General features: G+C 40.5%; 1 protein-coding gene across 3 annotated transcripts in view; it reads left to right on the top strand.

The window, feature by feature from the left end:
- The window catches only part of LOC122564918 (SH2 domain-containing protein 3C-like), a 189,707-nt gene that overhangs the window by 24,849 nt on the left and 152,087 nt on the right, over nucleotides 1-12,771 (top strand). For 2 of the 3 annotated variants that reach the window (XM_087998325.1, XM_087998324.1), the window contains exon 3: nucleotides 874-954. In XM_087998325.1, the coding sequence (XP_087854451.1) occupies nucleotides 874-954 (81 nt within the window). Of the gene's footprint in view, nucleotides 1-561; nucleotides 955-12,771 lie in introns of those variants that run through there. The other variant, XM_087998326.1, reaches the window with a different exon arrangement.

Genomic DNA, 12,771 nt, shown 5'->3' with positions numbered 1-12,771 from the left:
GCGCAAACAAGCCATGAGTGGGAAATGAAACAGGGTGTGCTTGCCTGAGGAATGATGATGAGGCAGAGCAGATTTGTTTTTAATTTTGCAACAAACTTTCCTTGATTTAAAATCAACACATCCTCTCATCCTTGTGTGTCAACAATATCCTAAATATAATAGACCAATCTTCCTAATAAAATCAAAAGTGTTTTAAAGCATCTACCTTTATGTTATTGTGAAAAATAAAAAGTGGAAGATACCTTCCCTCCATGTTTACAATGTCATGAGTGTATAATGCACAGAAAACAAAATCCTTTCAATCTGCAATATTGCTAACACATGGCCAATAAAGCATGTGATATGTTTACTGCCATGTTTACAATTTCACTAACACCCAGCAACCAGAGCAAATCCTTCCCCGAGAAGGTTTGATACTGGAACAGATATGAAAAACATAGTGCAATACCCCTTTATCATATCAAGTACAAAAATGAGTAAAACACAAGTTACAGTCTCCAATGGGTTAAAGGGAAACTCCTCAGAGAAATGAAATGAATACAGATGTCTTGGATAACTGTCAGAAAGAAACCATTAGGTGCCTTACTGCATTTTACAAGTGAAGAAAAACAGAAGATAGAATCTAGGTAACAAATGAAACTGAGAGTTCAGAAAAGAAACAGTAAACATGACATTTAAGATACTCGTAGATGCATAAAGCGACTTTGTTAATTGAGAAGGCAGCGCAGGCATTTGACAGTTCTCAGGAAGTGACTGTGCAATGATTCTATGCAAGAAGCAGAAAGAGAGCTGCCGCTATTGCAATGGAGATTTTGTAAAAGTATGGAGGTTTCTGACTGACACAGAAAAGTGTTTTCTTCTTCTTCATAACAGTGCATCTACCATCCCTCACTGCCTTTCCAAAAGAGAGGAAATCTCTAACAACAGGAACCACCATGAGTTTGAAAAAACTAAGTAAGTGTCAACCGTTGATTTCACTAGGAGCTGAAAGAAGCATTTTTGTTCTGTGCAGATAGCTATCTTGTGCTTGTTCTGATATATTGAAATGTCAGATGATTTAAAGGGAAAGTTTCTCAATGGAAAATATGAATGCAGTCTGTGACTTTTGCTGCTTTTATTCTTCAAAATGTTTTTGATACTTTGAGATCTGTCTTTTATTGTGAGAATGATGTGTCTTACTGTTATGTGTTAGTGGTGTATGTATGTGTGTGTTTGAAAGAGGGTAGTGTTTGTGTGTCTGAGTGGAGAATGTGTGTATACGAGAGTCAGAAAGAGAGAGAGTAGTGTGTGTATGTATGTGAGAAGGAGTGGTGTAAGCGTTGCTGTGTATGCATGAGAGTTGTGTGTGTAAGTAAGAATGATGTTCATGTATTGAAGTGGTGTGTGTATGTGTCATTAGTCTATGCCCTCGCCACTCAAGTAGTGTCTGCATGTACACAAGTGGTGAGTGCACATGAAGGAAGAGTGATGTGCATGTGCATTAAAGTGGTGAGTATGAAAAGTCATGCGTGCATGTGCACAAGAATGGTGCATGCGCATGATAGTGATGTGTCTGTGCATAAGGCTGATGTATGCTCATGAGAGAGTAATGCGTATGCCTGCATTAGAGTGACACGTGAGAGACAGATGTGTGTTTGCTGGCACAGGAGTGGTATATGCACATGAGAGAGACTGGTGTCTGAAAGTAAACGTACATGAGAGGTCTGAGAGTAAACGTACATGAGAGGTCTGAGAGTAAATGTACATGAGAGGTGCATGTATGACAGTGGTATGTGTATATATGTAGGAGTGGTGTATCTAAATTGTTGTGAGTGTTTATATGTAAAAGCAGTATGATTACAAGAATAGGGGAAGTGTAAGAATAGTATGTGTGTAAGAGTGGAGTGTGCACCTGCTGGATTTCTGAATTTGATAAGTGTGAGTGTGTGTGTACATCTGAGAATAATGTGTGTGATCTGATTGTGAGAGTGATGTGTTTGTGTGAGAGAATAGCGTGCAGGTGAATTGTGCATGCGTGTATAATTGTGAAAGTGGTGTGTATGCAAATGGCGACAGTGGTATGTGCACAAATATAAGAGTGGTGTGTGCGAGGGATATGTGTTATGTAAATGGGATGAGTGATATAAACAAGGTGAAGTGGTATTTGTACATATATGCAAGAGGATTATGACTGTGGGTGGAGTGGGTGTGCAAATGTGTTATGCATATGGGTGAGTGTGTACAAATTGTGGGTGGAGGGGTAGCAGTATTTTTGTGTGTATAGTAGATGAGGTTGTGAAAGTTGGGTGTTGGTGTATTAGGAAAGGCAATGTTACTTTAGGAGTGGTCTTTTTTTTAAAATGTACTATTTGAAAAACAATCTATGACATCACTGAACTATTTGGCAACATACCCCTGACAGAGAAAATTCAGCCCCAACCCCTCAGTCTTATTATTGTCAGACTCATCAGTTTTGACATAATGAAGGAAGAAAATAGAACTTTCTAAAGATAACTTTAAAATGGTACTTTTGCGCAATTTAAATGGTAATTGAAAACTTCATTGCTGCACAACTTTGTTTATAGTTCTTGGTAGAGGACACAGTTCACATTCTTACTGGTGCTCCTGCCACGAGCCGATGTAAAAAGGGAGGATAGGGGAATTGAAATACCATTTTTAAACACATGGGTAGTCAACTGAGGCTATTTCAGAATATTATCTAGTAAATGCCTGGCAGCAGTTTATCAATCTGCCTTTATCATCAGGGAATGTTGCAAAGCATGGAGAGAAGTATAATGACATTGAAAATGAGAGAATAATTTGACTCCATTTATAGTAGTGAAATTTTTAACAAGAGTTAACCACTTCCTCCTCATCCTTTCTGGTCTTAAATTCTCGACAATAATCCCAACTGTACTTCAGTGAATAAGAAGGTCCCATAAACAAGAATTAAACAAGGAGCTTAGCTTTTCTTTCATTCAAGGATCCTGTTGGGATTCCCAGTAGCATAAAGTAGGTCAAAACAATAACAACATTTTACATTTATGAGATACCTTTAATGTAGCAAATGTTGCCATAGATCAAATTTAGATAAATGTGAGGTGCTGCATTTTGGGAAAGCAAATCTTAGCAGGACTTATACACTTAATGGTAAGTTCTTAGGGAGTGTTGCTGAATGAAGAGACCTTGGAGTGCAGGTTCATAGCTCCTTGAAAGTAGAGACGCAGGCAGATAAGATAGTGAAGAAGGTGTTTGATATGCTTTTCTTTATTGGTCACAGTATTGAGTACAGGAGTTTGGAGGTAATGTTGCGGCTGTACAGGACATTGGTTAGGCCACATTTGGAATATTGCATGCAATTCTGATCTCCATCTTATTGGAAAGATGTTGTGATACTTGAAAGGGTTCAGAAAATATTTACAAGGATGTTGCCAGGATTGGAAGATTTGAGCTATAGGGAGAGGTTGAATAGGCTGGGGCTGCTTTCCCTGGAGTGTCGGAGGCTGAGGGGTGACATTATAAAGGTTTATAAAATCATGAGGGGCATGGGGAAGATAAATAGACAAAGTCTCTTCCCTGGGGTGTGGGAGTCCAGAACTAGAGGGCATAGGTTTAGGTTGAGAAGGGAAAGATATAAAAGAGACCTAAGGGGCACTTTTTTCATGCAGAAGGTGGTACGTTTATGGAATCAGCTGCCAGAGGAAGTGGTGGAGGCTGGTACAATTACAACATTTAAAAGGCATCTGGATGGGTACGTGCATAGGAAGGGTTTGGAGGGATAAGGGCTGGGTGCTGGCAGATGGGCCTAGATTTGGTTGGGATATCTGGTCAGCATGGACAAGTTGGACCGAAGGGTCTGTTTCCGTGCTGTACATCTCTATGACTCTATGACTATATCTCAGTTGAGAGGCAGGTACCTATTGGATAAAACATTTGATGATTTTGTTTTGACAAAGAAATTTGTGAGGTGAATTTTGGACATGTTTAAAATAGTGAAGCCTTGGTATAGATAAACAAACAAACCATTTCCAATGACGAGGCATCTAGGATGAGGGGACATAGATTTGAGATTAAACAGGAAAGATTTAGGGCTGAGAGCAGGAGTAAACTGTTCACACGATGACAACCAGAACTAGTGAGTGAAGCAGAAACCATGACAATGTTTAAGAATAGGAATTGTGGAAAGGTGGGTCAAATGAAAAGGAAATAAAAGAACTTGGCAATAACATGAGCATGAAAAATTACAGCTACTTCTCATTTGGAGGGTAAATCCTAACATGAATTGTTAGGATGAATGGCCTGCTTCTGTGCTGGAATTCCAATGTAATCATGGATATATCGCTAACAAAGTATCTAGAGTATCGCATGTAAAAAGATATTGAGGAGCAGATTTTAACCAGCTATATTCATAGACAGGCAATATGTTAACAAGGGGCATGAGTTAAAACCCCAATTCTCGCAGCAGTATGTAAGATCCCACCTCCACTCACCAAAAACCACAAGGAATTAAAAATGGGCCCAAACGGTGAATCAATAGAGCCGATTTAAATTTTGCATAAATGATTAGATCTTGAATGAGTTAAAATCTTGCTCAATATTGTTGTATAAGCTTCAGCACTTTGTGCTGATGCCTTGAAACCAGTATTGAATTCCCAGAGATTAAATCGGGAGCCTGAGTGGAAGGCTGCATATAAATGACCTTCACAGAAACCCTAGATGAAAACTTATTACAGTTTAATTAATATTATTTTTTAGCATTCTTTGTAATATTACAAAAAACCCACCACCTTCTCAAGGGCAATTAGGTATGGGCAGTAACTGTTAGCCTAGTCAATGGCACTCACATCCTATGAAAGAGCAATAAAATACATAGAAATGGGATGGCATAACTGCATCATGTACAGCAGCAGTTTCCCTGGGAGCAGTGCCAGTTTGGTGTAGTACTGAGCAGAAAGCAACGTGACATTCTGAAGACATCTGTGCACAGCTCATCAGAGAATGTTGCGTGGATGTTGCTTAGCTGATCTATTCAGTCCCATTGCTGCATGTGAAAGCTAGCCTGGTAACATAGAGACTATAAGCAAGGGAGAAAATAAATGCCTTCAGTTTCAAGGACAGAACATTGATACTTTACCAAACTATTCTTAATTTTATTGTCAGATAATGCACCTTGGGCTGTTTAGTCTTTCTGTGATCTGCAGTTAGCCTGTCAACTGTTCATTGCATGCTTGGACAAGTTTTCAGACCTAATTGTTAGATGCAGGTGAATATATTCTCATTGCAAAACTCATTATTATCTGCATCCAGGAGTAAGCCAAAGCAGTAGAGGAACTATAGGCATTGGTGTTTAGAAGAATGAGGGGGAATTTCATTACAATCTTAACAGGACTAGACAGAATAAATGCAGGAAGGATGTTGCCAATGACTAGTGAGTTGAGAACCAAGAACCATAGTTTAACTAGATGGGGCAGGCTATTTACAACTGCTATGAGAGAAATGTCATCACCCAGAGAGTGGTGAGCTCATGGAATTCTCTGCCACAGTAAGCAGTTGAGGTGAAAACATTGAATGTTTTCAAGGAAGGGTTAAGTATAGATCTTAAGAGTAAAGGAGTCAAAGAATATGGGGAGAAAATGGGAACAGGGTACTGAGTTGGATGATCATTGAATGGTAGAGCAGGCTACAGGGCCAAATGGACTACTTCTATGCCCATTTTCTATGTTTCTATGTTTCTACGTTGAATCCTACTGTGGAGAATAACAACATTAGGAACAGAGTGAGCCATTCCGATCCCTTGTGCTAATTCCAATTTTCAGTTGGATCAGAGCTGAGAAACTCCTTACCTCCCTTCAGGAAAACCAAGATTTACCAAGATGTGTCAAATACAAACCACTGCTCAACACCCCACAAGCCAGAAGAACAGCAGAACAGAATAGCTGCAGGATGCTACAAGAAATAATAAATGATGATAACAAATGACTCCACAAATATAAATGAGAAATTTTGCGCCAAAAAACTCTGTACGCTAACGCGACTGACCATGAATAGACAAGTACACTAGAACAAACTATCAACACTAAACAACAGCAAACCAAGACAAAGAAAAGACCAAACCTACAAGAAAAACTGGCCAAGCTCACAGACAATTCAGAAGCTTGGATAAAGAACCTGTCAGACTGACCACTCGCAGACACGGAAAAAATTGGCCTAGTACGAGGGATGAACTCCCAGGACCCGGACAAAAAGGACTTCCTTAGCAGCATTGAATCCACCCTGAAATACAACAGACTTCCAGAAGAAAGCCAGCAGGCTATCAGACAGACAGTAGTACTAAGCAGAAAGAAAGAAGGGAACACCCTCAACACACAGGAAAGGAAAGACCTGGAAGGACTCAGAAAAGTTAGAAATATTTTAATCCTACCAGCAGACAAAGGGCGCATGACCATCATCCTGAACAGAACACAATACACTGAAAAAGCAAACACACTACTCGCAGATACCGATACCTACCAACCAGTGGTGATGGACCCAACTCAACAGCTAGAAAACTGTATTACAGCATACCCTGAGGAAACTTCACAACACAGGTGAAATTAACAAGACAGACCTCCAAAGAATGAAACATGAAGCATCCAACACATCCCGTTTCTGCAGACTACAAAGGTACATAAACATGCCCCCCCCCACCCCCTTCAGACCCACAGTCTCACTTCCTGGTATACCGACATACAGGCTAACAAAGGAACTGCAATGCAAACTGAAACCTAGTAGAAGACTCAAGCCACTCCATCCACTCCACCCATGAATTCCTGAACATCATCAAAGACACCAAGGTAGAGGACAATGAGGTCATGGTTTTCTTCGACATGACAGTCCTATTCACATCAATAAACATCAGCCTGGCCAAAGAAACACTGGCCTCACTGCTGGAGGTACCAAGGACGCAAACACCTGACAGCACCAACTCCATTAGCAAGGACAGCATCCTCAAACTAGTAGACCTGTACCTCACAACCCGCATCACTTTCAACAACAAGACCTACAAACAAATCAATGGGATGCCTGTGGGATCACTAATATCAGGACTCTTAGCAGTGGTTAGAATGAACAACCCTTCCCACAATCCAACCCAAGCTTTGGGTCTGCTATGTGGATGACACCTTTGTCATCACGAAACGCAACAAATTAGAAGAAACCCACAAAAACATAAACAACATCCTTACTGGTATAAAGTTCACCAAAGAGGAAGAGAACAACAACAGACTCTCCTTCCTAGATTCCACGGTGGGACGTAAAGCCAAAGGAGATCTGCAGACCAGCGTTTACAGGAAAGCCACACACACTGACCAGATACTCAACTACAGGAGCAATCATCCCAACACCCACAAACAGAGCTGCATCAGGACATTATTTAAATGAGCTACAGTATAATCAGGAACAACGGGTACCCGATCAGTGCAGTCCGCTGATTCCTACACAACAGACCTAAACAAAAAGACACAACATGCCCAGAAACTCTAGCCACCCTGCCATACATTAAAGAAATCTCGGAGATGACAACCAGAACCACTCTGGTCCCGAAGCAACATGGTCGCCCACAAACCAACCACATCGCTGAAACAGCTCCTAATGAATTTAAAGGGCACCTTACCTGCAACCATCAGAATGAAATCATATACAGAATACCCTGCAAAGACTGCAAACAAATATTACATTGGACAGATGGACAGGAAACTAACCACCAGGATACATGAGCACCAACTAGCCACCAAAAGACATGACAAACTATCACAAATATCCATACCCACAGACGAAGACGGATATGTTTGACTAGGACAGTACATCCATCCTGGGACAGGCTAAACAGAGGCTTGCATGGGAATTCCTAGAGGCCTGGCCTTCAAACTGGAACTCCATCAATAAACATATTGATTTGGACCCCATTTACCAACCTCTCAGAAATAGAACTGGAAGTGATATCACTCACCACAACAGACCAAGACACATAAATAGCAAGCGGCTCAGAACACCAGCACTCCATTGGAGGCTCACTGATGATGTTACCTAGCATGGTAACGATACATCTGAGAATAAATCTACCAGTTCAGCGAGCATACATGCAACCTGCTCCTTACCTCCATTTATGGCCTGTGCTGCATATCCTGAGACAGCCTTAACCAACTAAAATCCATTGACATCAGTCTAGAAAATCTCAATTTCAATGAAATTTAAATTGGCATCCTTCTGAGGCAAGATGTTCTGATTTCACCACTTTTTATTTAGAAAACATGATTCCTGAATTTGAGGCTCCAGTTCTAACTTTAATATTAATGCTGTCTTGTTGTTGATTACACCAACAGAGAAAATATTTTCCCATATCTACCCAAAGCACCTTGATTAGCTGACTCTGAATAAACTAGAATCTCACTCACAAAGGCAACAATGTCAATCTTGAGGAAAAGAACCAGCTAAAGCTTTACAGCTGCAAAACCTTCAAATTGTAAGGCAACGTTTTTGGCTCAAATCAAATGATTTGTATGCAGTGTTAGAAATGATTAAATATTGAATATGTTATGATAGTTTCTGAGCAATTTAGATCGTCGAACTGTTCTACCAAAAAATAAAACTCAACTAATGAATATTAAGTCTGGGAGGAATCTTGTGGACACCAGCTGAAGTGTTGATAAGAGTCCAAGTCACCCCTTTTCAGCAAAGCTGACCTTACCTTGTTCCATTCAAGCATGAGACTGGCCAGCGGTGGACCTTCCCCAGATCAAGGACCCCAGCAATGAAGGGTCACCCTTTGTGAGAGCTGTCAGCCAACTAGAGGCACATGATTCTCTCCAAGGTTTTTTTGCTGCATTATTTTAACCCCTTAACTGTTTTTGTAGTGACAATAGAGATTATGCGAGCTGAGAAAAGAGAATAATTATCTCTAGAAAGCAAGGTGGGAGTATCTTCCAGCTTCGTGTGACTCCTTACAAATGTCTTTTATCTGAGTGTGACTATCCATCTGCAGTGAACTACAGAGATGTTCGGACATCTGACCTACAACAGCAGCCAGCACAGCTAAATATCGAACCATCTAGTAGGAAACCAGACGTCTGGCCATTCTCATCTCCAGTTAAACATTAGAATTCAGTGACAATGTGGAATTTGAATTTCTGGCAATTCAACTGAAGGTTCCCAGAATGCTTTGAAAGTACCTTCTGCACATGCCCAGTCAGGTGACTTTTGTTGGCTCCTGATCAGGGAAAATATTGTCCACATTAAAACTTTGTCCAACTTCTCATTTCCACAAGAGCTGAGTCAGTGCATTTTAGCCTCAGCAAAGTGGCAACATTTTCTATCAAAACCAATAAGAGTCTAGGAAGCAATTATTTTATTTCATGGACTGCAGTGGTTCAAAAAGAGCAGCTCACCAACGTGTTCTTGAGGGCAATTAGTGATGGACAATAAATGCTGGCCCAGCCAGAGACACCAGCATGCTGTGAAGGAATAACAAAACTAACTATAGCTCACCCAGAAACCTTTGCCTGTCAGGGATGTGGAAGAGAAAGCAACAAATTTGTTTCAAAAGGAATTGGATCAGCATTTGAGTAAATTGAGCTTTCAGGACTACGGAATACTTTGGGGGCATGGACCACATTAAATTAATAAGATCATAAGCCCATAAGACAAAGGACCAGAAGTTAGGCCATTCAGCCCACCGAGACTGCTCCATCATTTAATCATGGCTGATAAGTTTCTTAACCCCAATCTCCTGCTTTCTCCTGAAAACCATTGATCCCCTTGATAATCAAGAGCCTATCTGTCTCAGTCTTAAATCCACTCACCCGAAGGGTAAAGAACTGACATGATATATCTGACCCTCTATCACAAATGTCAGCCTCACTGCTGTAGACCTGTGTACTCTGGAGATACAGCACCTGAGGCAGATTTTTTTTGTATTTGTTCAGAGAATTTGGTGTAACTGGCTAGGGCAGCATTTTTATCTATCGCTAATTGCTCTCGAGTAGATGTCATTGAGCTATCTGCTTGAACAACCGTAGACTTTGTGATGTAGATACACACACAACATTTTTCGGGAGTGAGTTCCACCATTTTGAATCAACTACTGTGAAGGAACAGCAATTATACTTCCAAGTCAGGTTGGCGTTTTCAATGAGACCTTGCAGATGATGGTGTTCCCCTGCATCTGCTGCCCTTGTTCTTCTAGGTGATCTAGGTCACAGGTTTGGAAGATACTGCCAGAGGAGCCTTAGCGAGTTATTAATGTATCTTGTAGATGGTACACACTGCTGCCACTGTTTCACAGTGGTAGAAGAAGTGAATGTTCAAAATGGTGAATAGGGTGCCAGTCAAATGGATTGCTTTCATCTTGGATAGTGTCTAGTTTCTTGAGTGTGGTTAGAGTTGCAATCATCTAGGCAAATGGGGAGCATTCTATCACACACCTAACTTGTGCCTTGTAGGTAGTCGAGAGGCTTCAGGGAAACAAGAAATGAATTAACTGTTACAGAATTCCCAGCCTCTGACCTGTTCTTGTTGCCACTGTATTTAGATGCTGGTTCATTATAGTTTCTAGTCAATAATAACCCTCAGCATATTGACAGTGAAGTATCCTGTAATATTTGTCCTATTGAACATCAAAGGACAATGGTGAGGTTCAATCTTGTTTGAAATGGTAATTTCCTGGCACTTGTGTGGCATGAATGTAAATTGCCACTTATCAGTCCAAGCCTAGATATTGTTTAGGCCTTATTGCATTTAGGCATGGATTGCTTCAGTATCTGAGGAGTTGCAAATATTACTGAACATTGTGCAACCATCAGCAAACATTCCCATGTCTGATTTTATGACAGAAGGAAGATGATTGATGGAACAGCTGAAGAACTTTCTAGCTGAAGATGAAGCATCCCTTGCTGGTATCATTGCAGAGCTGATAAAATGCAAAGAAACAACAGAAACTGGCACAGTATTTACGCCTGATAGCCACCAAGTTGATCAGATATCTGTTAATTGGCTTGAGCACAGATTCCTGTAGCAAACCAATATTACACCTTGTCTTATGACTTTGCAGTATTGTAACAAGAAACACAATTGAGAGTGTACATTCTGAGCATTGTAATTCAGTGTCTATCTGTAAGGCATGTATGGATTTCCCTCAACCTCAAAGGAGATCCTGGAATATCACACCTAGTGAGTGTCAAAGAGAATGAGTTCAAAAGGGAGAGATGAACTGCAAACTGAACTGTAACCTCCTGTGAGTTATCACAGACTGTGAACATGACAGAAGCAAATACAGCAGTGTGCTTGAAAGACATGCTTGTGTCTTCTCCTTTCAACAATACACAAGAACAGGGTTAAAATTGATTTCAGTACATGTCTATGAGTACGAATGAGTGAAGGTGTGTGCTGTGAAGTTCACAACTAAGAAAACCACTACTCATTCCTGTGCTGCAAGTGAAAAAAGAGAAAGGAAGTCTCTCTCTTTTCTGAAGCCAGAAAGCTAGTGAAATCACATTGAAAGAAAATAGGGTGAAGACTTTTTAGCAGATCTATAAAGCCAAGTATATCAAAATCAATTGCTCATTCACAACAATCAGTGCTGCCAGAATCATCCAACTTACTATCTTTAATATCGCATCATCAACTCTTGATGGATCTCAGAGACTGATTCAGAATATCTTTAGCTTTTATCTGTGTTGGATTCACCTCTTATTTTTAATTCTGTACATGTGTGTTGCTTTATGTTTCTTCTTGCGTTTGGTAACTAATAAATTCACAGTTTTGTTAGCTCAAGAAAGCATGGCAAAGTTGGCTTTTTTTGAGAGATCATTTCATTTTAATTGGTCTGTGAGAAAGCCAATCCAAGGTTAAGCCAGGTGACAGAGGGTGGTGGTGGTGGAGGGTTGCTCTTGGGACTGAGGCCTGTGACCAGCAGTATGTTCCACAGAGATCAGTTCTGGGTCCTCTTTTGTTTATCATTTACATAAATAATTTGGTTGAGAATATAGAAGGCATTGTTAGTAAGTTCATGGACAACACCAAAATTGGTGGCACAGTAGACAGTGAACAAGGTTTTCTAAGATTACAAAGGGCTCTTGATCAAATGGGTCAATGGGCTGAAAAATAGCAGATGGACTTCAATCTGGATAAACATGAGGTATTGCATTTTAGCACAACAAACAAGGGTAGGGTGTAGACAATTAATGGTAGGCCCTTGGGCAGTGTTGTAGAACAGAGGGACCTAGGGGTGCAGGTACATAATTCTTTGAAGCTTGCGTCAAATATAGACAGGGTGGTTAAAAAGGCATTTGATATGCTTGCCTTCATTGCTCAGTCCTTTGAGTACAGGAGTTGTGATGGTCATGTTGAGGTTGTACTTGACATTGGTGCGACCACTTCTGGAATATTGTGTCCAGTTCTTGTCACCCAGTTATAGGAAGGATATTATCAAGCTGGAGAGAGTTCAGAAGAGATTTACCAGGATATTGCTTTGTATGGAAGGTTTGAGTTATTAAGAAAGGCTGGATAGACTGGCATTTTTTTCACTGGAGGTAGTGAGTTGAGAGGCAACCTGGTAAAAGCTTATAAAATAATGAGAGGCATGGATAGAGTTAATGGTAGTTGTCTTTTTCCTCGGATGTGGGATTTCAAGACTGGGGGTACATTTTTAAGGTGAGAGGAGAGAGATTAAAAAAGACATGAGGCAAATCTTTTACACAGAGGGTGGTTCGCGTGTGGAATGAACTTCCTGAGGAAGTGGTGGATGTAGGTACAATTACA

Source organism: Chiloscyllium plagiosum, unplaced genomic scaffold (assembly GCF_037043375.1).
Source record: "Chiloscyllium plagiosum isolate Xiang-an unplaced genomic scaffold, Cpla_swu_hap1 HiC_scaffold_21, whole genome shotgun sequence".
Taxonomy (NCBI): domain Eukaryota; kingdom Metazoa; phylum Chordata; class Chondrichthyes; order Orectolobiformes; family Hemiscylliidae; genus Chiloscyllium; species Chiloscyllium plagiosum.
This window is presented reverse-complemented; position numbering and strand designations above follow the sequence as displayed.